This window comes from Laetiporus sulphureus (genome assembly GCF_001632365.1).
Source record: "Laetiporus sulphureus 93-53 unplaced genomic scaffold LAESUscaffold_1, whole genome shotgun sequence".
Lineage (NCBI taxonomy): Eukaryota > Fungi > Basidiomycota > Agaricomycetes > Polyporales > Laetiporaceae > Laetiporus > Laetiporus sulphureus.
The window spans coordinates 1,886,336-1,905,512 of NW_024468510.1; the positions used below are offsets into that span (position 1 = coordinate 1,886,336).

Here is a 19,177-nt window from a genome sequence, read left to right on the forward strand (position 1 = left end):
TTTTCCGTGAAATATCCTGTTTCAAGCCGCCCGTGACTCTGCTTTTCACCCAGTGGACCTGTGCTCCTTGAATTTAGCGACGGCGACGAGGCGACGAACTCGGTTACTCTGAGGCCTTCAGACACTGAAATTCCGGAGTGCTGCTGCAGGCTCTCGATGTCAAAATGAAGGAAACCGTATCTCATCAAGCACCCAAAGTCATGTAAGATGTATGCGCCGGCAATATTACATATCCATTAACCGTCTTTCAGCAAGAAACTCCAGTTCAGCCTGCTGAGCAACCAGGACACGGTCAAGATCTCAGAGTTTGAGGTTACCCACCGCGATCTCTACACACCCGTCGAGAGGCAGCCGGTGAAGAATGGTGTTCTCGATCGTCGTCTGGTAGGCGGCCATCTATCCTCCCCGATTCACTAAGCCGAACAGGTTCCTAGGGTACCACAGAGAAGAACGCGTATTGCGAGACATGCGGTTTGTCTTCGGTAGATTGCGTCGGACACTACGCGTACATCAAACTCGCCGTACCCGTCTTTCACATTGGCTACTTCAGGCACACCATCTCGATCCTTCAATGCATATGCAAGACCTGCGCGCGCGTGCTGCTCGAGGAGCCCGACCGGCGGACGTACCTCAAACGCTTTCGCCGACCGAATCTCGAGAACATTCAGCGGCAGGCGCTCTGCAAGGCCGTCAACGCGCTCGCGCGCAAGACGGTGTACTGTCCGTACTGCTCGGCGACGAACGGCACAGTGAAGAAGGTGGGCGCGCTCAAGATCATCCACGACAAGTTCCGCGCGAAGAAGACCGCGGAAGAGATGGAGAAGTGGAAGACGACGTTCGCGCCGGCGGTCGAAATGCAGAAGGAGCTGGGCATGTACATTAATAAGGCGGTGCATGAGGACTTGAATCCATTGAAGGTGCTGAGTCTGTTCAAGCGGATCACAGATGAGGTGCGCGTGCTACCGTGTGGTTGCAAGCGGGTACTCATCTTTCGTGTAGGACTGCGAGCTGCTCGGTCTGCGGCCCCAGTACGGCCGACCGGAAGAGTACATCTGGCAATATATCTCGGTGCCGCCTGTGTGTATCCGTCCGTCCGTTGCGCAAGATGGCGCCTCCAACGAGGATGATTTGACAGTGAAGCTGACGGAAATCGTCTTCAGCAATGCACTCATCAAGCAGGGTCTTGTCAAAGGTGCTCCGACCGCGCAGTTCATGGTCAGATTGTCGTCACTCACACATAGCCTTCACTCTAGCTGACCGCGTTTTGATCGTGTAGGAACAATGGGAGTTCCTGCAGCTCTCTGTTGCGATGTACATCAATTCTGAACTGCCCGGTGTGCCCTCACAAATGGGCCAGAAGCCTATTCGTGGATTCTGCCAGCGGTTGAAGGGCAAACAGGGTCGGTTTCGAGGTAATCTCTCGGGCAAGCGTGTTGACTTTTCCGCACGCACTGTCATATCGCCCGACCCCAACCTGCGCATTGACGAGGTCGCAGTGCCTGAGCGTGTTGCTAGAATCCTGACATACCCGGAGCGCGTGACGGCGCACAACATCGAGGTGCTGCAGAAGGCGATCCGGAACGGATGCGATATTCATCCTGGCGCCAACTATGTCACTGCGGGAAGCAACGGCTTCAAGAAGTATCTCAAGTTTGGTAACAAAGATGCTATTGCGGACCAGCTGAGGATCGGGGATATCGTTGAGAGGCATATAGTCGACGGCGATATTGTGCTCTTCAATCGGCAACCTAGTTTGCACAAGGTATGTCTTTTTTGATCTTGTGCACACTATGTGCATTACTGATTGTGCCTTCAGCTATCCATAATGTGTCATCGGGTGAGCGCAATTGGTCAAATCACTGTTTAATCTAACCTGGCCGATGAACAGGTCAAAGTCCGGCCTTGGAGATCATTTCGCCTGAACGAGTGCGTGTGCGGCCCTTACAATGCTGATTTCGACGGCGATGAGATGAATTTGCGTGAGTCCGTCGTTTTGTAATGCACAGGATGAGTGTTCAAATGCCCGTGCAGACGTACCGCAGACGGAAGAGGCACGAACGGAAGCTCTCGAACTCATGAGCGTCAAGAACAATCTGGTAACACCTCGCAACGGAGAGCCCGTCATCGCTGCGATCCAGGACTTCATCACCGCCTCCTTCCTCCTCTCGCGCAAAGACAGCTTCTTCGACCGCCGGCAGTTCACGCAAATCTGCTCGTACTTCGGCGATGCGAACATGCAGATCGACATTCCCCCTCCAACGATCTGGAAGCCGGTGCGCCTATGGACGGGCAAGCAGGTCTTCAATGTCCTCATGAGACCGAACAAGAGCTCGAAGGTGCTCGTCAATGTCGAGTCTAAGTGTAACAAGCAGGAGAAGCCCGACCCGAAGTGTTACTCGCGAATGAACCCGGCGCCTGATCTGTCGCCAAACGATGGCTGGCTTGTAATTGTGAATAGCGAGATCATGTGTGGTGTCATGGATAAGGCTACGGTTGGCAGTGGCAAGAAGAAGTCGGTCTTCGGTATCATCATGAGGGATTACGGTCCTCATGAGGCCGCGGCAGCCATGAACAGGGTCGCAAAATTGTGTGCTCGCTGGCTTTGTACGTGTACTCTCTTGCCCCTTGTGATCTTTGTGGCCCAGTACGATTGATTCACGTTATTAGCCAATTACGGGTTCTCGCTGGGCATCAACGATGTCATACCTGGACCAAAACTCTCGCGTGAGAAGGATAACCTTGTTGAGACGGCGTATGCAGAATGTCAGGACCTCATCTTGCGGGCCAAGAAGGGACTATTAGACAACAAACCAGGTTGTGATCAGGAGCAGACGTTAGAGGCTATGATCTCAGGTGTGCTATCGAAGGTCCGTGACAAAGTTGGAGAAATTTGTCTGAAGGAGCTCAGCCGGCACAACGCGCCTCTGATCATGGCCACATGTGGGTCAAAAGGTGCGTTGCCATCACCGGATGTTTTCTCAGGTATCTTCTAATGTCTTGTAGGCTCCGTCATCAATGTTGCCCAGATGGTGGCCTGTGTCGGGCAGCAGATCATCGCGGGTCATCGTGTCCCCGATGGCTTCCAGGATCGTTCACTGCCGCACTTTCCCAAGAAGTCCAGGGAGCCGCCTTCGAAAGGTTTCGTGCGGAACAGCTTCTACACTGGATTGTCGCCGACAGAGTTCCTCTTTCACGCCATCTCTGGTCGCGAAGGTCTGGTCGACACGGCTGTGAAGACTGCAGAGACAGGTTACATGCAGAGGCGACTGATGAAGGCGCTAGAGGACCTGGTCACGCATTATGATTCGTCTGTGCGAAATGCTGTGGGCGGTGTAGTGCAGTTCCGATATGGTGATGACGGTCTTGATCCAGCATGTCTGGAGGGTGACGCCCAGCCGGTCGAGTTCTTGCGGGCCTGGAGCCATGCTTCGGTGAGGACGTTTCATTCTGTATCAGGTCAGTGGTTTACTTACTTCGTGGAACACAGTCTATTAGCTCGAGACGTTCGAGAGGGCTGCTTCCGTTTGAGATCATAGAGCTTGTCGACCATGAATTGTCAACGCGCAAGTTCACGAGCGAATGCACTGTGGCATACCTCGCGACGATCCGCGGCTTCATCTCTGAACATGTTGTCCATAAGCTGGCTGATATACGGAAGAAGCACGGTATGTTCGACGCGTTGGAACGCGACGAGGAGTGGGATGCGGACACAGACCTGTCCCTGGGAGCGTCTGGTGCGCATTAATGCAATATCGCCATAATATCCAATGGCTAATGTCGTAATCACAGATGCCGACAAGGCGGTCGTCGACAACACGCTAAAGGTGACGGAAGACCAACTTCGAGCCTTCTTGAACATCTGCTGGACAAAATATGTCAAAGCTAAGATCGAGCCTGGTATGTCCAACCCAAATATGAAGTTCTCGATAGCGAACATTTGCTAATTTCGCTGTAGGGTCGACTGTCGGTGCGGTGGGGGCACAATCCATTGGTGAACCGGGAACACAGATGACATTGAAGACGTTCCACTTTGCCGGTGTTGCATCCATGAACGTCACCCTCGGTGTGCCGCGCATCAAAGAAATTATCAACGCTGCGAAGGCCATCAGCACACCGATCATCAGCTGCAAGCTAGTCACCGCTGACAGTGAGGCATCGGCGCGTATTGTCAAAGGCCGACTCGAGAAGACGCATCTTGGCGATGTAAGTATGAATTCTTCATTCGAACAGCAACGCTGAGCCCTGATTGTATGCATAGGTGGCCGCTGTTCTGGAGGAGGCATGGGCGCCCGAGTACACGTACATTGGTATCATTGTAGACATGAAGACTATTCAAGATCTGCAGGTTCGTGCCCCTGCTCGAACGTTACATAATTCCAGTTGATTTGTCTCCCCAGTTGGAGCTCACCCTTGATGACATTAAATGGGCGATCGTGGCCAGTAGGAGACTGAAGATTAAACAGGAGGTATATCTGGATACCACCGTTGTACTCTATATGCGCGTCTCACATGCTATTAGTCGATTACAGTGATCCCACGGAAAAATCGTTTGCGAGTTTACGTCGATGGAGCGGATAAATACTATCGACTCCGCGAGCTGGAGCGCGCTTTACCAGGTGTCGTGGTGAAGGTGGGCGACTACCGCTGGCTCTGTCAAGTATGCTGCTGATATAGTGGAGTAGGGAGTGCCCACAATCCGGCGCGCTATCGTCAACATTAAGGAACAAGACGATCATCGAGGGAAAAAGGGCGACAAGGAGCTGCTTGTAGAAGGTTACGGTCTGCAAAAGGTAATGGTCACCCAAGGTCAGTAAAGTCAGCTCGCGCTGTCGTTGCCACGGCTCATTACATACTCCTCTAGGTATTGTCGGAGAGCAGACAACCTCGAACCATATCATTGAGGTGGCGCAAGTGCTCGGTATTGAAGCGGCACGCCGCACGATCATCAACGAGATTCAGTATACCATGCAGAGTCATGGTATGAGCATTGATCCTCGCCATGTCATGCTGCTCGGCGACCTCATGTCGTACAAGGTGAGTGGGCGCACGTACGAGGCAGCCTTAATCGGCTGATGGTTTTTGTAGGGCGAGGTTCTCGGAATCACTCGATTTGGTGTCGCCAAGATGAAAGACAGCGTGCTAATGCTGGCATCCTTCGAGAAAACGACCGATCACCTGTTTGACGCATCTGCCTGCGGAAAGACTGATAGCATATCCGGTGTATCGGAAAGCATCATCATGGGCAATCCGGCTGCAATGACTGGTACGTCGATGTGAGTGTTGGCTTATTTTGTCATGTTGTGAAGGGTATTAAACGACGTGCAGGCCTGCCCTCGTTACCCCGGCTCCTCAGATCAACAAGCCGAGGAAGATGCTCTTTGAGGCAGCTCTATGAGCGTGCGTCGTTGGCATTGATGGTAATTTGTCATCATTAAAGCAATCATTGTATAATAGACCATTCCATGAAAATAGTATCTTATTATCTGTCTCGAAACTAAATGTATATCTTGTTAACATACACAGCCCTTCAATGTCAGAAGTGGTCAAACCATACCATAGCATAACATTTTCTGAAACAGACCATTTGGTATGAATCATACATTGAAGAACAGGCATATTTCAAGACAAACAAAAGGTAAAACATTAATCAGGATAGCAACGTTTTCATAAGCATTTTTATTGACAGTAGAACAAAAAAACATGCTTCATGGCTGTAAGCTTCATTTCAAATGCTAAACTCTGTTAACTGAAACATTCACAATGCCTCTGACATCCCATGCAGCGAACATAGACTGTATATGAACTTTCACTTTGTCTTGAATGTTCTCCTTCATCTCTTTATCATCAATGTATGGGAGTTTAAAGTCTATAGAAACTGTTTTCAGTTCTAAGAACTTTTCATGCTTGATGACCCCATTGATGAGATTTGCATTATGTTTATCCAAATTCTCAAGAAAATTTTCAAGCATAGTGGAATCCTTGATATCAGATTTGAAACCCATATTAAGCATTTGAAGCTGAGTGCTTGCAATCTGTGAAAGAGTGTTTGCAACATTGTTCCACAAAGTGTCTAATGGATGATTATCCCATGTTCTCAGTGTAAGACTGATTAAGCTGATGCAGTAGGCCAGAGCTATTTGTTGATCTGTGATTTCACCTTAGTTAGATATTTATTTTACAGTGCTAAGCTGCCTAACAAACTTACCAGCTAGAAATCCACTCTGTACTTCTAACTTGAAGGTCTGAATGGCACCTCCTAAGATCTTCAGTATCTTATTCATGTGATCCATTTTGACAGGTCTGAAAAGTGCTTGCATCATCTTTACTTGAAGTTCCTTAAAAGCATGAGGGGCCAATGCTCTGACAAGCCAATTAACAAAGGCAGCATTTGTATTCAAGGAACCAGGCTCATTTTCAAGAACTAACTTTTGCAGCTGAAGCTGAGGCTCAACAGGAATGAAATCAGGAGTTACTGATAATGCTGAGCTCTGATCATCCTTTGGCCGATATCTGATCATGCCCAGCTTTAGGTTGACAAGCTTAGGAAAAGCACCTAAAAAAGTCTGCATTTTGTCAAGGCTTTTGTAAAATGGAAAATGCAATTCAATCTCTGTGACAGCTTTGAACAAGTGTGGGATAACTGACAGAAAATCATCATCATAAAAGTATTCATGATACTGTGAACTTTTTGATAGTTTTTTAAAATAAAGCTGTGTTGCCCTGCATGCATATATGCTGGCAGGTTTGATATGCAATAAGTGTCCAATTGCTGGAGCCCATAAAATGTTGTCCAACCACAGAGTTTTAAGGTTAGGAAAGGAGCAAACAAAATGCATGAATTCGCCAATGCTGAAAAATTGACAGTCTAACAAACACAATTCAGTAACAGAGGCAAACTGTGCAACTGAAATGAAGAAGCTAGGATGAAGTTGTTGCCTAGTATGCCAGTTGACACTAGAGATACTGAGCTGTTTTAAGTGGCTACAAATATGGCCAAGGATGTGAGGCACAGAATGAACAAAGGGCTTCTCACTATCTTCAACAAGATCTAAATATTTTATAGGGCTGGGCCCCTTTATGCGACCTGAGCTAATAATAATTTGGGCCAGCTCATGAAATTTGACATAACTGTTCAGCTCCAGCATCTCAGGCAGGTGCTTTTTGCTGAGCTTATGCCAGGCTTTGCAAGCAAGGGCACAATTGACTAATGCCTGTGGTTCTGACCATGTCAAGTTCTTCATGATCTTATGCACAAGCTCAGGAGCCAGGTAAGGGGCTGTCCATGCTGGGGCAGGCAAAGGCCCTATGGTCACTGGACCAGGCAGAAAGGTCTGATTGACTGCAGCAGGGAGTTCTCCTGCAGTGGCTGTGATAGAACGTTCTGAGAAAACTGGGGTGAACAAATGTCCTATACTGGATGATGCAGGCAAAGATGCATTACTGGCTATAGCAGGCTGGAGACCTTTATGGACTGCAGAAGCTGTAAAACCCAGGTCAAATGCAGGGGCCTTAATCAGAGATCTCTTACTGGCTGGAGGAGGTGGAGAACCAATGTCAACAGGGGTAGAAATGCACTCTGAGGCAGAAGAACTGTCCATGGAGAGAGATGCAATGTGACCTGTAGAAGACAGGTGTCCTTCATTGGCCGTAGCAGCCAAATGTCCCTCATCAGCCATAGTGGTCAGATGAACTTGATCAATCATAGCAGCCAAGTGTTCTTCATTCACAGTAGTAGCCAAGTATCCTTCATCAATCATAGCAGCAGGATCTTCTTCATTGACCATAGAAGCCAGTTGGCCTTCATCAACCATAGCAGTGAAGTGTCCTTCATGGTCCATAGCAGCCTGTAAGCCCATATCAAGCACAGAAGCCTCACTCGGGGAACCCTCGTTAGGTGGGAAAGGCACGAGACCAGCACCAGCATTGGCAGGAAGCCGGTCCATGCCGGCTACAACAGACGATATCATAGTAATTGGAGCGACGGCGGGCCCTATGTCTGCTCCAACCGGGGCAGGAGACAAGTCCATGCCGTGTGAAGTAGATAAATCAGTGGTGACCGGGACGAGAGCGGGTCCTCCATTCGGGTCATCCAAGGCAGATGGGATATCGATGCGGGTCGAAGCAGCACCAGGTTCCGTCCCGGAAGGCGAGGGATCAATGCCAGCATTGGCAGGAAGCCGGTCCATGCCGGCTACAGCAGACGACATCACAGTAACTGGAGCAACGTCGGGCCCTGTGTCTGTGCCCACCGGGACAGAAAGTAGGTCCACACCCTGTGAAGTGGACAAATCAGTGGTGATCGGGACGAGCACGGGTCCTTCATTCGGGTCAACCATGGCAGACAGGAGATTGATGCGGGTCGAAGTAGCATTGGGTTCCATCTGAGAAGGCGAGGCACCGATGCCAGCATTGGCAGGAAGCCGGTCCATGCTGGCTACAGCAGATGACACCACAGTAACTGGAGCAACGGCGGGCCCTCTGTCTGTGCCCACCGAGGCAGAAGACAGGTCCACGCCGTCTGGAGTCGATGAATCAGTGGTGACTGGGACGAGCACGGGTCCTCCATAAGGGCCAACCAAGGCAGACGGGCGATCGATGCGGGTCGAGGTAGCACAAATTTCCGTCTCGACCGCAGGAACGGTACGATGCATGGCGGATTCTGCGCGCAGTCAAATAGTATCACGATATCGCATGGATGATGGCGAAATAAACTTACTTTTCTTGCGCGCGAAGATACACATAGTAGCTTGGATATTGCGATTGACTGAGATCGAGGTGTTTGAAAAAGCAAGACGTCGACGGTTGAGCGTAGAACGATGCGGGTTAGGGAGAGAGAGCGGGCATGAGGCGATGCGCACCGCCTGCTAGCCTGCAGGCAAAGTAAGTTGCCGAATAAGGCAGACACTGGGCTTCTGACGGTGATTACCGGTCAGAGGGTTCCGTGCCTCCTCCATGCAGGAGGCGACTGGGACATGCTCTCCAGCTTGAATCTAGGCATCTATTTAAGCATTGTCACCTAGCCGCTGTTGGAATGCTCGTGTCAGTTCGTCACCGGAGATACTCGCGACATCCTGAGACTGCGCTCGGTCGCAGACTCGCCTTCACTTCTTGGATAGCGAACTTGAACGTTGGAGCTTGGAGGCTAAAGATGAGTCATACAGTCGCTGAATTTGTTCGTATATCTGAAGACAACACGATACACTTGCTGGACAAGTCTGCGGACTCCAAACGTTTTCGTTGACCTTTCGCGCTCGTTTCCACAGCTCTCAGTGATCTGATTCCGCTCGGCAAGTCCCACGGACTAACTCTGACATTACTCTGTGCGCTTCGCTGGTTGTTCCCGCTTGCATACCGCCCGCTAACATCGCATAATACGTCGTTGCGGGTCACGTATTGCAGGTAACTGTCCATCAACCGGCTCGCACATGCCCAAGGTCGAAGAACAGGACTCCATACTCTTTCGGCTCCGATGACCATTTCGCGAACAATGTCATTTATCCTAGCCACGGTGGCCAGTCGTCACTGCCGACATCGGTGAGGCCGCACCTGATCTAGCAAGACCAAAAACGAATCGTGCTCATCATACGCGGCACGATGAGTCTGAACGATCTCGCGGTCGAGTTCACTGTGAAGCTGCGCCCTCTGAGCCGCACGCGCGACGGCCAAAATCCACGAGAAGGCATCTCAAGCCACAACCGGAGCTGGAGACGATGCGTGGAGCCAGTTCGACAAAATGCTTGAGGACATTCCCGGCGCGTTCCCCCATGGACACCTCCACGCCGCCTCGCGAGCACCCAAAAACGCTAGCAAAAGAAGTATGCCACGATCGACAGTCGGCCAGCGCCAGCGGTGGACGAGCCGGATACGGACACGTCAGTTCAGCTGACATATGGCGGGATGCTTAAGATGGCGCGGGCGATCAGTACGACGGAAATGCCTGTTAACATTGCGGTGCGGGACGCGCGGAGGCGGGACCACAATTACTGTAAATACGGAGTCAAGTTATGGGGAGCGGTCGTACGCAGTCACGCACCTATGAGGGAGGTAACGTAAACGAGGCAGGGTCAATGTGGCCGCCCATAGATTGCAGGATACCGATCAAGCTCGTCGCGGAGGCTAAAGTCGTCCATAACGATGCAAGGATGCATGAAGCATACATGAATGCCGCGAAAGTGAGCTTCTGCGTGACATTTCGCCCATCGCTAATCGCACTCGTGAGGCCAGTGTCGACTGAGCACGAACGCTGCTGGGATGTTTCGCGAAGAGCTATGATTGCGTAGAAAGCGTAGGAATTCTTAGTATTGGTCCCCCAAAGGCAAATAAATCGTTTGTCTTGTATAAGGGTCGCAACAGCCTCGAGGTTCCCAGCAGTTTGTCCAGATGTTCAAGACCGGGAGATATCTGGTAATCATATCCTTGACAAACTATGCGGATAAAGGGTTGGAAATGGCCTCAAAGAGATTTAGCGTGTAGCTCGCCTGTTTTGAGCCCAGAACTATTGGTAGATCCAATGACATGAGCGACAGGAAGGCCTCACCCATCGATGGTATCCCCGAAAGAATGCAAAGCCACGCCTTTGGGTCCGGGTTCACAGTACTGACAGTCTTAAAATTGCTGGAACATTCTCCACCAGGTTGAGGGATTAAAGAGAGGCATGCTTACTGGCTTTAATAGAGCCGCGGCCCGCGCCGCAGAGACCGTCTGTGCAGATTCACTCGTCTGACTGATTGGATGCGGTGAACAGGGCGCATTCAGAGACTGTCAAGTCTTTACGATCACCAAGCAAAGCTCCCGACGACGATATCTTATACGTCGCAGACCCATGATGAGAACACGGAAAGAGTATGATGGATCATGTAGTACACACGATCGTCAAGCTTTCAGTCGTCAATTATAGGCACTGAACGATCTTTACTGCTTTTGCGACATGGTGGATGCAATCCGAGCAATATGCGTCCACAACAGGTGTGCACGGCCCCAGAATTAGCACGACGCAGCTACAAAGCTCAAGTCGTGAGAAAATTTGTGGTGAGAATAGATTCAATCAGACGCAGGACGCAAGGCGAAGGTGAAGTTTGCACTGCTCAAAACCAAGAATGTGCGACACTGGAGGGACGAGAACATGTTCATTATGAAAAACGACGCACATAGAGCACAACGCAGCAGATGCAAAGAATATCACTGACAGGGATGAACACGCAGAAGGATGGAGGAAGAGACAAAGCATCGGAGTGGCCAGGTCCAAAGCCACCGCTGCGCACGTGATCGACGCAATGGGTGGCCCAGCAAATTCATTCGCTGGTAGAGAACGGCCATCCGCAGTCCCGTCGTGTGATGCCGCAAGGATCTGGAAGGTTCGTCACGAGTGAGCAGCAGCGGTCAGCATGCCCAGCGCAAAGTATTTTAGTTGTACGTACTGCGAACTGCGTTGAGCAGACAGCTGAGAGAGGCGGAGCGCATCGACTGACAGTCACCCGTGAGATTGGTGATGCACAGCCGGATCTCGTTCAATCATTTCAACTCGTGCAGCCAGCATTGCATATTCCTCGAAAATTTGAGACAAATGCTGTGCAGCGATGCGTAAGCCCTCCGTGGCTGCCTGCAATTCGCAGAGCGGCGAGCGTCGAGAAACGGCAGAGTCCGCCCAAGCCTGCCCTGAAGCTCGATCCGATATGGACATCTAGGGGCATCACCGCAGTGCATCGCTCTTGTCCACTCCCTCCATCGTCTAGGTGTGTCCCATCTTTACTCGCCAACGCGCAGTCAGCTCACTTTCTCTCCGGCTTACTCACCCCGCCTCCCATCGCTCGCCCTATATAAACTGCACTCGCAGCTCGCGAAACGCCCCACACTTGTTATCTACTCTCACGTTTAATCAGCCAAAATGGAGGATGAAGTTGCTGCTCTCGTACGTGTCACTGCTAGCTTTGTCTTAAACACTCCCTCATGCAAAGCACCCGCGTAGGTTATTGACAACGGCTCCGGCATGTGCAAGGCTGGATGTGAGTAGCGACACGTCGTCATTAGTGCTGCTCGAAACTAACAATAATTTTCACAGTCGCTGGTATGGATGCACAGTAGAGATTAGCTGTCGATCTTGAATACTGATGAGCGTGTCATGCAGGCGATGATGCCCCTCGTGCCGTGTTCCCGTACGTTGTCGCTTCATCGGGTCGGATGAGCTGGCACTGAGTAACTCGTACAGATCGATTGTTGGCCGTCCCCGTCACCAGGGTGTGATGGTCGGTATGGGCCAGAAGGACTCCTACGTTGGGTATGTACGCTGTTCTGTTTAAATCGCCCTCATCGATGACGTGTCATTCCCCCTTTGCAGTGATGAGGCTCAGTCCAAGCGTGGTGTTTTGACCCTCAAATACCCCATTGAGCACGGTATTGTCACCAACTGGGATGACATGGAGAAGATCTGGCATCATACCTTCTACAACGAGCTCCGTGTTGCGCCCGAGGAGCATCCCATTCTCCTCACAGAGGCGCCTCTCAACCCCAAGGCGAATCGCGAGAAGATGACACAGATCATGTTCGAGACATTCAACGCGCCAGCGTTCTACGTCGCCATCCAGGCCGTTCTGTCGCTGTACGCCTCCGGTCGTACTACGGGTATCGTGCTCGACTCCGGTGATGGTGTCACCCACACAGTGCCCATCTACGAAGGTTTCTCGCTACCGCATGCCATCCTGCGTATCGATCTTGCCGGCCGTGACCTCACCGAGTTCTTGATCAAGAACTTGACTGAGCGTGGTTACCAATTCCACACCACTGCCGAGCGAGAAATTGTCCGGGACATCAAGGAGAAGCTGTGTTACGTCGCGCTCGACTTCGAGCAGGAGCTTCAGACTGCAGCGCACTCGTCTGCACTTGAGAAGAGCTACGAGCTGCCCGATGGTCAGGTCATCACGATTGGCAATGAGCGGTTAGTGTGGTTTCGCTTGAACGCAGATTTTGATACTGATAGATGTCATTAGATTCCGCGCTCCGGAGGCACTCTTCCAGCCGGCGTTCCTCGGTCTCGAGGCAGCTGGTATTCACGAGACTGCGTACGTTCCCAAGGTTTCATTCAGCGCGTTGATATTGATCTTTTGTTTTCCAGGTACAACTCCATCTACAAGTGTGATCTCGATATCCGTCGTGATCTCTACGGTAACATTGTCCTGTCTGGTGGTACCACTATGTTCCCGGGTATTGCGGACCGTATGCAGAAAGAGCTTACTGCTCTTGCACCCTCGAGCATGAAGGCAAGCAATGCTTTCTCATTGTTATACAACGATGGCTGACGAGATGGTCGTGTATTTAGGTCAAGATTGTCGCCCCTCCCGAGAGGAAGTACTCTGTCTGGATCGGTGGTTCCATCCTGGCTTCCCTGAGCACCTTCCAGAACCTGTGGTGCTCTAAGCAGGAGTACGACGAGTCGGGTCCCGGCATTGTCCACCGCAGTACGTATCTTTCACTACTATCCGGTTAAGCGAAGACGCTGATCACTATGTGCAGAATGCTTCTAAGCGGCGGGCGATGACAGGAGAGAGAAGGATTAATGAATGCAAGTGTAGATGCCTCACCTTACGTTACGTTACGGTTTTCCTTTGATGTCTGCTTCTGCAATGCATTGCGTCTATATTGCGGTGTACTAGCTGAATTTTTGTGTGACTGCGTGGTGATCAAGCTGCCACGACGGGGGGGAGAAATGCAGGTAAGGCGTGTCAAAATTGTGAAGGGCCGTCATGCTAGCAACTGTAGATCACAAATCAAGTCGTATGTATGTAGAATGTCCTGGTCTATTACGGTATACACGCGTCGCAGTAAGATACTGGCCCCACGCAGCTCCCAGTCATCCTCTGCCGCATCCTCACGATGAGTTCCACGTTGCAGGGTTCCATGGCCCCGCATCGCTAAGCGAGCACCCGCCGGGGCAATCGCAGAGTCCGCCAAATTCCTTGGGCAGGTTCTCTTCAGGGATCTGGGCGAGAAGCTTATCCTGATAAGAGCTGCCAATGATGTCGATTTTGGAGACGGTGACCTCGTCGAGCCAAGGTTTGATGATGGCCCAGACGGCGGAGAACGCCCAAGGGGCGTTGATGATGTAGAACTTGCCCATGCACTCTGGATAGCGATCCTGGCCGATGCTGGAGGCCTTCATGACGTAGTCCTTGACGCGGTAGAAGGACGAGAGTGAGACGCCGCGGAGATCGAGGATCGTGCAGGATGTCTCGACGGGGTGGCCGACTGCCTGGGAGCAGGCGGGGAGGCGATCGTTGAGGAACTTTTCGTACTCGTATACGAGACGCTGGAGCTGTCGTTCGGGCGTCGTGATCGAGTACAGTTTGGGGATGTCGAGCTTGCCGAGCTGCTCGACGTAGACAGGCCGCCCGTCCTGCAGGAGGCGGGTGAGGATGCGACGCATATTACACATGAGGCGGCGAGCACACCTTGTCCATTTTGTGGTAGTACTGTGGGTAGTACTTGTTCACCTCTACCTTCTCCTTGAAGTCAAAATTCCTGTTGGCAGGCGGACATTGGTCATGACGTGCACGCCAAGCGGCCTACCGCACGACTCACTGCATGAGCTCCTCGATGCCAAACTCCTTCCTCCACTGCTCGCACGAAATGAGCATCGCCTTTGCCTTCTCCACGTCGAATCTCCGGGCCCGCAGGAACCTGCGAGCGGGGACGGGCGTCAGCATACCGATGGCACGGCCCAGCAGAGAGCAGGCACGACGGTAAGTTTCGCGTGCGTGTGCGCCAGACGGGTGCGTGCAGCTCACCTGAGGAGCGTCGCGTCGTCCATGCGCTCGGGCACGAAGAGTCCCTCGTCTTGCATCTCCTTGCGTAGCTTGTTGAGGGCGTGCTGCTGGGCAGGGGTGAGGTTACCCAGGCGGCCCGGGAGCGGATGGTAGTTTGGGTCGGTGACGCCCTCTGGCATTGGGCTCGCGCTGGCTTGCTGGAGATAGTCCATGGTGTTGTGTGCGGAATATTCAGAGCAAAAGAGGGCGGGCGAGTGCTTCGTCACGGACGGTGAGCTGGTGGAGGAGTGGAATGTGGAGAGCGCCGAAAAAGGCAGCTGCTATAGCTGATCCATCATTTCACTATCAGGCACTGCCATGTTCATTGCAGAAAACAAACATGCATTGGATTTTCGTGTCATTAGCTACATACATCGGGGCACGCCCGACTGCAAGTTGAGTCGCAGCCAGCGGAGGACATGCCCAGCATCGCGGATTACTACAGCTAGCACCAGCTCGCGTGAACGACGGACGGAAGTTGGATGGGGGTAATGTGTGTGTGAGGATGATGCGCAGGTTGAAATGCAAGGTCAGGATGCGTATGAGTGTGAGATGAGCAGATACAACATAAAAGAGCAGAGATGAATGAAAGCATGAAAACAATCCCAATCTACCCAAGCAGAGGGTAGAACGAGCGCCCGACCTAAACAATATCCCACATTTCTTCCAGCGCACAGCAGAACTACAACCGCATAATTGAATCATCAAATAGCGATATACTGTGCGTAGAGACCCACCTTGCCGCACGCTACTGACGCGCTGAGTGGGAAGTCACTGATACTAATTTTCTCGTCGACAATGCCGTCAGCAAAGTCATCCCTGCCCCGAGCCATCGCACCGACAAAGACTGCGATCGAGTGCGTCTCCGGGAGCGTGGGCAGGTACCTTGACAGCCGCACTGTTGGCGCATCACCGGAGAGAGCTAGAGTGCCCAGAAATCAGCAGCAAAACCGTGCGTGGGGCCGTTTGACGTACTCAGTTTGACCGTATTCGCTGGCAAGTGATCTGTCACTGGGTTCTATAGCACATCTTAGTCGACGTGAGGGGATAAAAGAGAGTTCAATACATACCTTGATGACCTTCAACAGCTTCTCCGGACCGTTGACCCCCCGGATAGATAGTTTATGGAGCAGTTGGACTGACGGAGCAAGAAGCATCGAATCAGTGATTATCGGAGCAGTAACTGCGCCGATGACTACGCACCCATCAGCCCACTGAATCGCTTGAACGTCCGTGGGATCCTCACGTGAGGATTGACCTCGATGAGGACACCTTTTGCGGTGTGGATGTACACTTGGAGCAGCCCCGCCTTGTTGAGGGGCGAGTCCAGCAGCGTCAGCAGACACTGCAACCGAAACCCAGTCAGCGGGTCATTGGAAGGAAGGCTAAGAACGTACCTGATGAGTGATATCCGGCCTCGCATCGGCAATGTCTCTCCCAGTCTTTGCAAGAATGCCCTGATGATCGTCGCAATTCAACAAGGCATACTTCACATCGCCCTCCCTCCCGTTCTTCCCCTTCCCCGCACTGCTAACCCTATACGCCTCCAAGCACGCCTGCTCCAGAATCACAAAGAGCCGCCTCTGGTTCGATGCGACGCCGCCCCTCGGGACGTGCGCCTGCACGGGCAGCATGTGCGGGTTGGCCTTTTGGTAAAGCGGGTTGTTCGACGCGGCGTTCATCATCGTCTTTCGCGGCAAGGGACGCGTCGGGCGGTCTGCGGCGGGTGGTGCAGGTGCGTGTGGCGGTGGGTCGAGGGGCGACTCAGGGGCGGACGAGGACCCACTGTCCGACTCCGCGTCAATTTGCATATCTTCCTTTTCCGCGGCCTCTGCCCCAGCCTCCTGCCGCCGGCGCTGCTTGCGCTCAGTCGGCGGCGTCGACTTGGGACGTGGCGGCGGCGCGGAGAGTACTGGCCGCTTGAGGACCTCGATGGCGTTTGCGCCCGAGTGTCGGCGGCGGCGTGACGGGACGGGGGTGGGCTGCGCGGTACCGAGCGACATGGTGGCAGAGAAAGAGAAAACAAGGTTCAAGACGAACAAGGACAGGGAGAGACGAGATAAATAATTCAGATAGGACGGGCGGACTGGATGGGAGGAGGGAGGAGGGAAGGTGCGCCTGTGTGCGCCGTGACCTGAGAGTAAAATATATTGTGTCGACTCGAGGTCGGCGCTTGAGGAACGCGCCTTCGCGCCTTCTGCCTTCAAGTTTTCACACCATCCGCCGAAAGATTCACATACAGTTTGTCATTGAATTCATGGCGAGAACACATAGTAACTCCCAGCGTAAACAGCTTATGCTCGCGGCCCCATGGAGGATACAGTCTATAGAAGCGGCCGTGGTACGCCCGGGTCCGTATTCTCGACAGTATCACCCCAATGTACAATGAGCGGCAATCAACTCAGTTGGATATGCACCTCCTAACTCTTGTTCACGCTTACACACAATACCTGGAGATGACGTGTGTAATTGAGTGCGAGATCGTCGTGCGAGCGCGATCGACCGACCTTCTTTCACCAAAGTCGCCAAGACCTGGGATAATGTACGACTTCTCGTTCAGGCCCTTGTCAATCCATCCGGTGATCTATGAGTGTGCCAGCATGTCAGAGATGTGTGCATAACAAGGCGGAAGCCAGCGCTACGCACCACACGTAGGGCGGGGTATTTCGTGCAGAAGGTCTTGAGGCCCTCCGGAGATGAAATCTATATTAGGACAATACGTCAGCGTCGAAGCGCATCAGAAACAAGCTACTCGTAGGGTGCGCCGACGCACCAGGTTGATGAAGATGATGCGCTCTTCGGGGACGCCGTGTTCCATGATCACTTCCACTGCCTTCATGGCAGATCCACCGGTGGCTTGGCAGTAATACGTGAATCAAGGGCAGGTTGTGGAGGTACACGGCGCGAACATACCCAGCATGGGATCGAGCAGCAGCACATATCGGTTTGCGATATCTGGCGGCAGCTAAGTAGTACGCAACATCAAATCAGTATTCCTCATAAGACGAGCAAGCATTCTTACCTTGGAATAGAAGAGCTTCGGCTGAGCCGTCTCCTCATCCTGTGGACCGCGAACAGAACAGCGTTATGAGACAAATTGGTGCACAATTGTGAAAATACGTACTCTTTGAATCAGGATCTTTCCGATCCGCACACTCCTGCAAACCTCCCGCAGACCAGCCTCCATGGCCTATACTCCTGTATGAGTAGTGACGATCGCCCAGAGATCATGCATACACGCACCTCCCCCGCCCGCAAGATCGACACCCCACAAATATGTCCTTCGAAGCCGACCCCCTCATACGTCTCGCCCTACCCCACCATCAGCGCCCTCCCAAGCCACAGGCACACGACACCACACGACACTCACCGTCGGCGTCTCCACGGTCTTTGGCACGACCGGGAGGTGGTTAAGGCCCTCCTCGACGAGCAGCCGAATGATGCGGTCCGAGTAGAACAGAAAGTCGCCGCGGCTCGTGGTCTTGTCGCGGATGATCGTGTACAGCGCCTCGAGCTGCGCTGTCTGCGGCAGCGTGAACACGGATGGCGGGAGCGATGCAGGCGTCGTCTGCGACGTGGGGGCGTGCTGCACGACCATGGCGGTATCCAGCTTTCGTTTGTCAAAGGCGAAAAGGATAATCGAGGTGGTAGGTGTAGCGTCAAGGAGGGAGTGCGGGGAGGAGGGGCTCAGGTGCCCCACGAGCTCCAGTGGTGATATACATGTTGCCTCGACGTGTCTTCCCGCTATCACAGCGTCTGCCCTCGCTGCTAGATCATTACGCAGATCACCCGCTCACAACAGAGCCGCCTTGGCAGGTCTCAAATCACAATTTGTTATATGTAGCCGATAGGGTAATGTGCGCGAGCCGAACCAGGCATTTTCCGTCGCGTAAACTTGGCGCGTCGGCTCGCGAATCGACTGAACGAACTAGTCATGCTAATGCTATCTTTTGCCAAAATACCGTGGCTCACGCCAGACGCAATGGGAAACGCAAGGTATATACATGGCATGAAGGAGCGCGAGACAACCAAGTTCTGGAGTGAAAGGTGACCGAATCGAGGAGCTGTGCGAGGATGTGCTAGCGCCGAGGGCGAACTGAACCAACGAGTCTTAGCAAAGTCGATATGTATATTTTCCATTACAATGCATCGCGTTCAATGAAGCCCATCTTGTAGCAATACTCAGACTACATCTCACAGGGTGGAGCTTGCAGCGTTGTGCTGGCACAGAAGCAACACTCGGATGGACAAAATCCGCATTGAATGTGATGCACATCAACCAGCCATTAATTCAGAAGTCACAAATAGCAGAGGGCTCGATACGCGAACCGAGCCGAATATGCGAGTTGGCCTCAGCTCATCGTCGTCCATACATACTACCG

The 19,177-nt window shown here is 52.4% G+C and overlaps 6 protein-coding genes across 6 annotated transcripts; 2 read left to right on the plus strand and 4 right to left on the minus strand.

Moving 5' to 3' along the window:
- Positions 1 to 25: 25 nt before the first annotated feature.
- On the plus strand, positions 26 to 5,524 carry LAESUDRAFT_808655 (beta and beta-prime subunits of DNA dependent RNA-polymerase). Its single transcript, XM_040914082.1, has 20 exons — positions 26 to 202; positions 252 to 384; positions 435 to 950; positions 1,000 to 1,215; positions 1,277 to 1,762; positions 1,817 to 1,837; positions 1,889 to 1,979; positions 2,032 to 2,604; positions 2,668 to 2,952; positions 3,004 to 3,431; positions 3,488 to 3,734; positions 3,790 to 3,897; positions 3,956 to 4,203; positions 4,259 to 4,345; positions 4,398 to 4,466; positions 4,520 to 4,630; positions 4,683 to 4,806; positions 4,862 to 5,034; positions 5,086 to 5,273; positions 5,326 to 5,524. The coding sequence occupies exons 1-20, from the start codon at positions 165 to 167 to the stop codon at positions 5,393 to 5,395; spliced, it is 4,212 nt and encodes a 1,403-aa protein (XP_040770719.1). The 5' UTR covers positions 26 to 164; the 3' UTR covers positions 5,396 to 5,524.
- Positions 5,525 to 5,732: 208 nt separating this feature from the next.
- Positions 5,733 to 8,741, minus strand: LAESUDRAFT_710255 (uncharacterized protein; the record flags this gene model as incomplete). Its single annotated transcript, XM_040906750.1, has 4 exons — positions 5,733 to 6,145; positions 6,206 to 6,640; positions 7,034 to 8,659; positions 8,717 to 8,741. The coding sequence occupies 4 exons, from the start codon at positions 8,739 to 8,741 to the stop codon at positions 5,733 to 5,735; spliced, it is 2,499 nt and encodes an 832-aa protein (XP_040770720.1).
- Positions 8,742 to 11,833: 3,092 nt separating this feature from the next.
- Positions 11,834 to 13,558, plus strand: LAESUDRAFT_719543 (actin 1). Its single transcript, XM_040907654.1, has 10 exons — positions 11,834 to 11,908; positions 11,966 to 12,002; positions 12,059 to 12,064; positions 12,125 to 12,152; positions 12,206 to 12,274; positions 12,335 to 12,931; positions 12,984 to 13,055; positions 13,109 to 13,253; positions 13,313 to 13,451; positions 13,507 to 13,558. The coding sequence occupies exons 1-10, from the start codon at positions 11,885 to 11,887 to the stop codon at positions 13,515 to 13,517; spliced, it is 1,128 nt and encodes a 375-aa protein (XP_040770721.1). The 5' UTR covers positions 11,834 to 11,884; the 3' UTR covers positions 13,518 to 13,558.
- Positions 13,559 to 13,861: 303 nt separating this feature from the next.
- On the minus strand, positions 13,862 to 14,968 carry LAESUDRAFT_733693 (uncharacterized protein; the record flags this gene model as incomplete). Its single annotated transcript, XM_040910438.1, has 4 exons — positions 13,862 to 14,386; positions 14,442 to 14,511; positions 14,572 to 14,670; positions 14,778 to 14,968. 4 exons carry the CDS (start codon positions 14,966 to 14,968, stop codon positions 13,862 to 13,864), a joined length of 885 nt encoding a protein of 294 aa, XP_040770722.1.
- A 470-nt stretch (positions 14,969 to 15,438) lies between these two features.
- Positions 15,439 to 16,477, minus strand: LAESUDRAFT_639421 (Nep1-domain-containing protein; the record flags this gene model as incomplete). Its single annotated transcript, XM_040903541.1, has 6 exons — positions 15,439 to 15,477; positions 15,533 to 15,717; positions 15,771 to 15,813; positions 15,866 to 15,933; positions 15,999 to 16,140; positions 16,193 to 16,477. The coding sequence occupies 6 exons, from the start codon at positions 16,475 to 16,477 to the stop codon at positions 15,439 to 15,441; spliced, it is 762 nt and encodes a 253-aa protein (XP_040770723.1).
- A 556-nt stretch (positions 16,478 to 17,033) lies between these two features.
- On the minus strand, positions 17,034 to 18,606 carry LAESUDRAFT_719548 (PRTase-like protein). Its single transcript, XM_040907655.1, has 9 exons — positions 18,166 to 18,606; positions 18,039 to 18,107; positions 17,920 to 17,985; positions 17,818 to 17,856; positions 17,709 to 17,760; positions 17,569 to 17,651; positions 17,442 to 17,498; positions 17,303 to 17,379; positions 17,034 to 17,245 (listed from the first exon to the last, which is right to left on the minus strand). Exons 1-9 carry the CDS (start codon positions 18,391 to 18,393, stop codon positions 17,233 to 17,235), a joined length of 684 nt encoding a protein of 227 aa, XP_040770724.1. The 5' UTR covers positions 18,394 to 18,606; the 3' UTR covers positions 17,034 to 17,232.
- Between the last annotated feature and the right edge of the window lie 571 nt (positions 18,607 to 19,177).

Coding starts and splice junctions, on each gene's coding strand:
- LAESUDRAFT_808655 (XM_040914082.1), top strand. CDS start 165: ATGAAGGAAACCGTATCTCATCAAGCACCCAAAGTCAT. Junction 951..999: donor TCAAGCGGATCACAGATGAG/GTGCGCGTGCTA, acceptor TCTTTCGTGTAG/GACTGCGAGCTGCTCGGTCT. Junction 4,204..4,258: donor AGAAGACGCATCTTGGCGAT/GTAAGTATGAAT, acceptor TTGTATGCATAG/GTGGCCGCTGTTCTGGAGGA.
- LAESUDRAFT_719543 (XM_040907654.1), top strand. CDS start 11,885: ATGGAGGATGAAGTTGCTGCTCTC. Junction 12,153..12,205: donor GCCCCTCGTGCCGTGTTCCC/GTACGTTGTCGC, acceptor TAACTCGTACAG/ATCGATTGTTGGCCGTCCCC. Junction 12,932..12,983: donor ATCACGATTGGCAATGAGCG/GTTAGTGTGGTT, acceptor AGATGTCATTAG/ATTCCGCGCTCCGGAGGCAC.
- LAESUDRAFT_719548 (XM_040907655.1), bottom strand. CDS start 18,393: ATGGTCGTGCAGCACGCCCCCACGTCGCAGACGACGCCTGCATCGCTC. Junction 18,108..18,165: donor AGACCGTGGAGACGCCGACG/GTGAGTGTCGTG, acceptor ATGGTGGGGTAG/GGCGAGACGTATGAGGGGGT. Junction 17,761..17,817: donor CGAAGCTCTTCTATTCCAAG/GTAAGAATGCTT, acceptor CGTACTACTTAG/CTGCCGCCAGATATCGCAAA.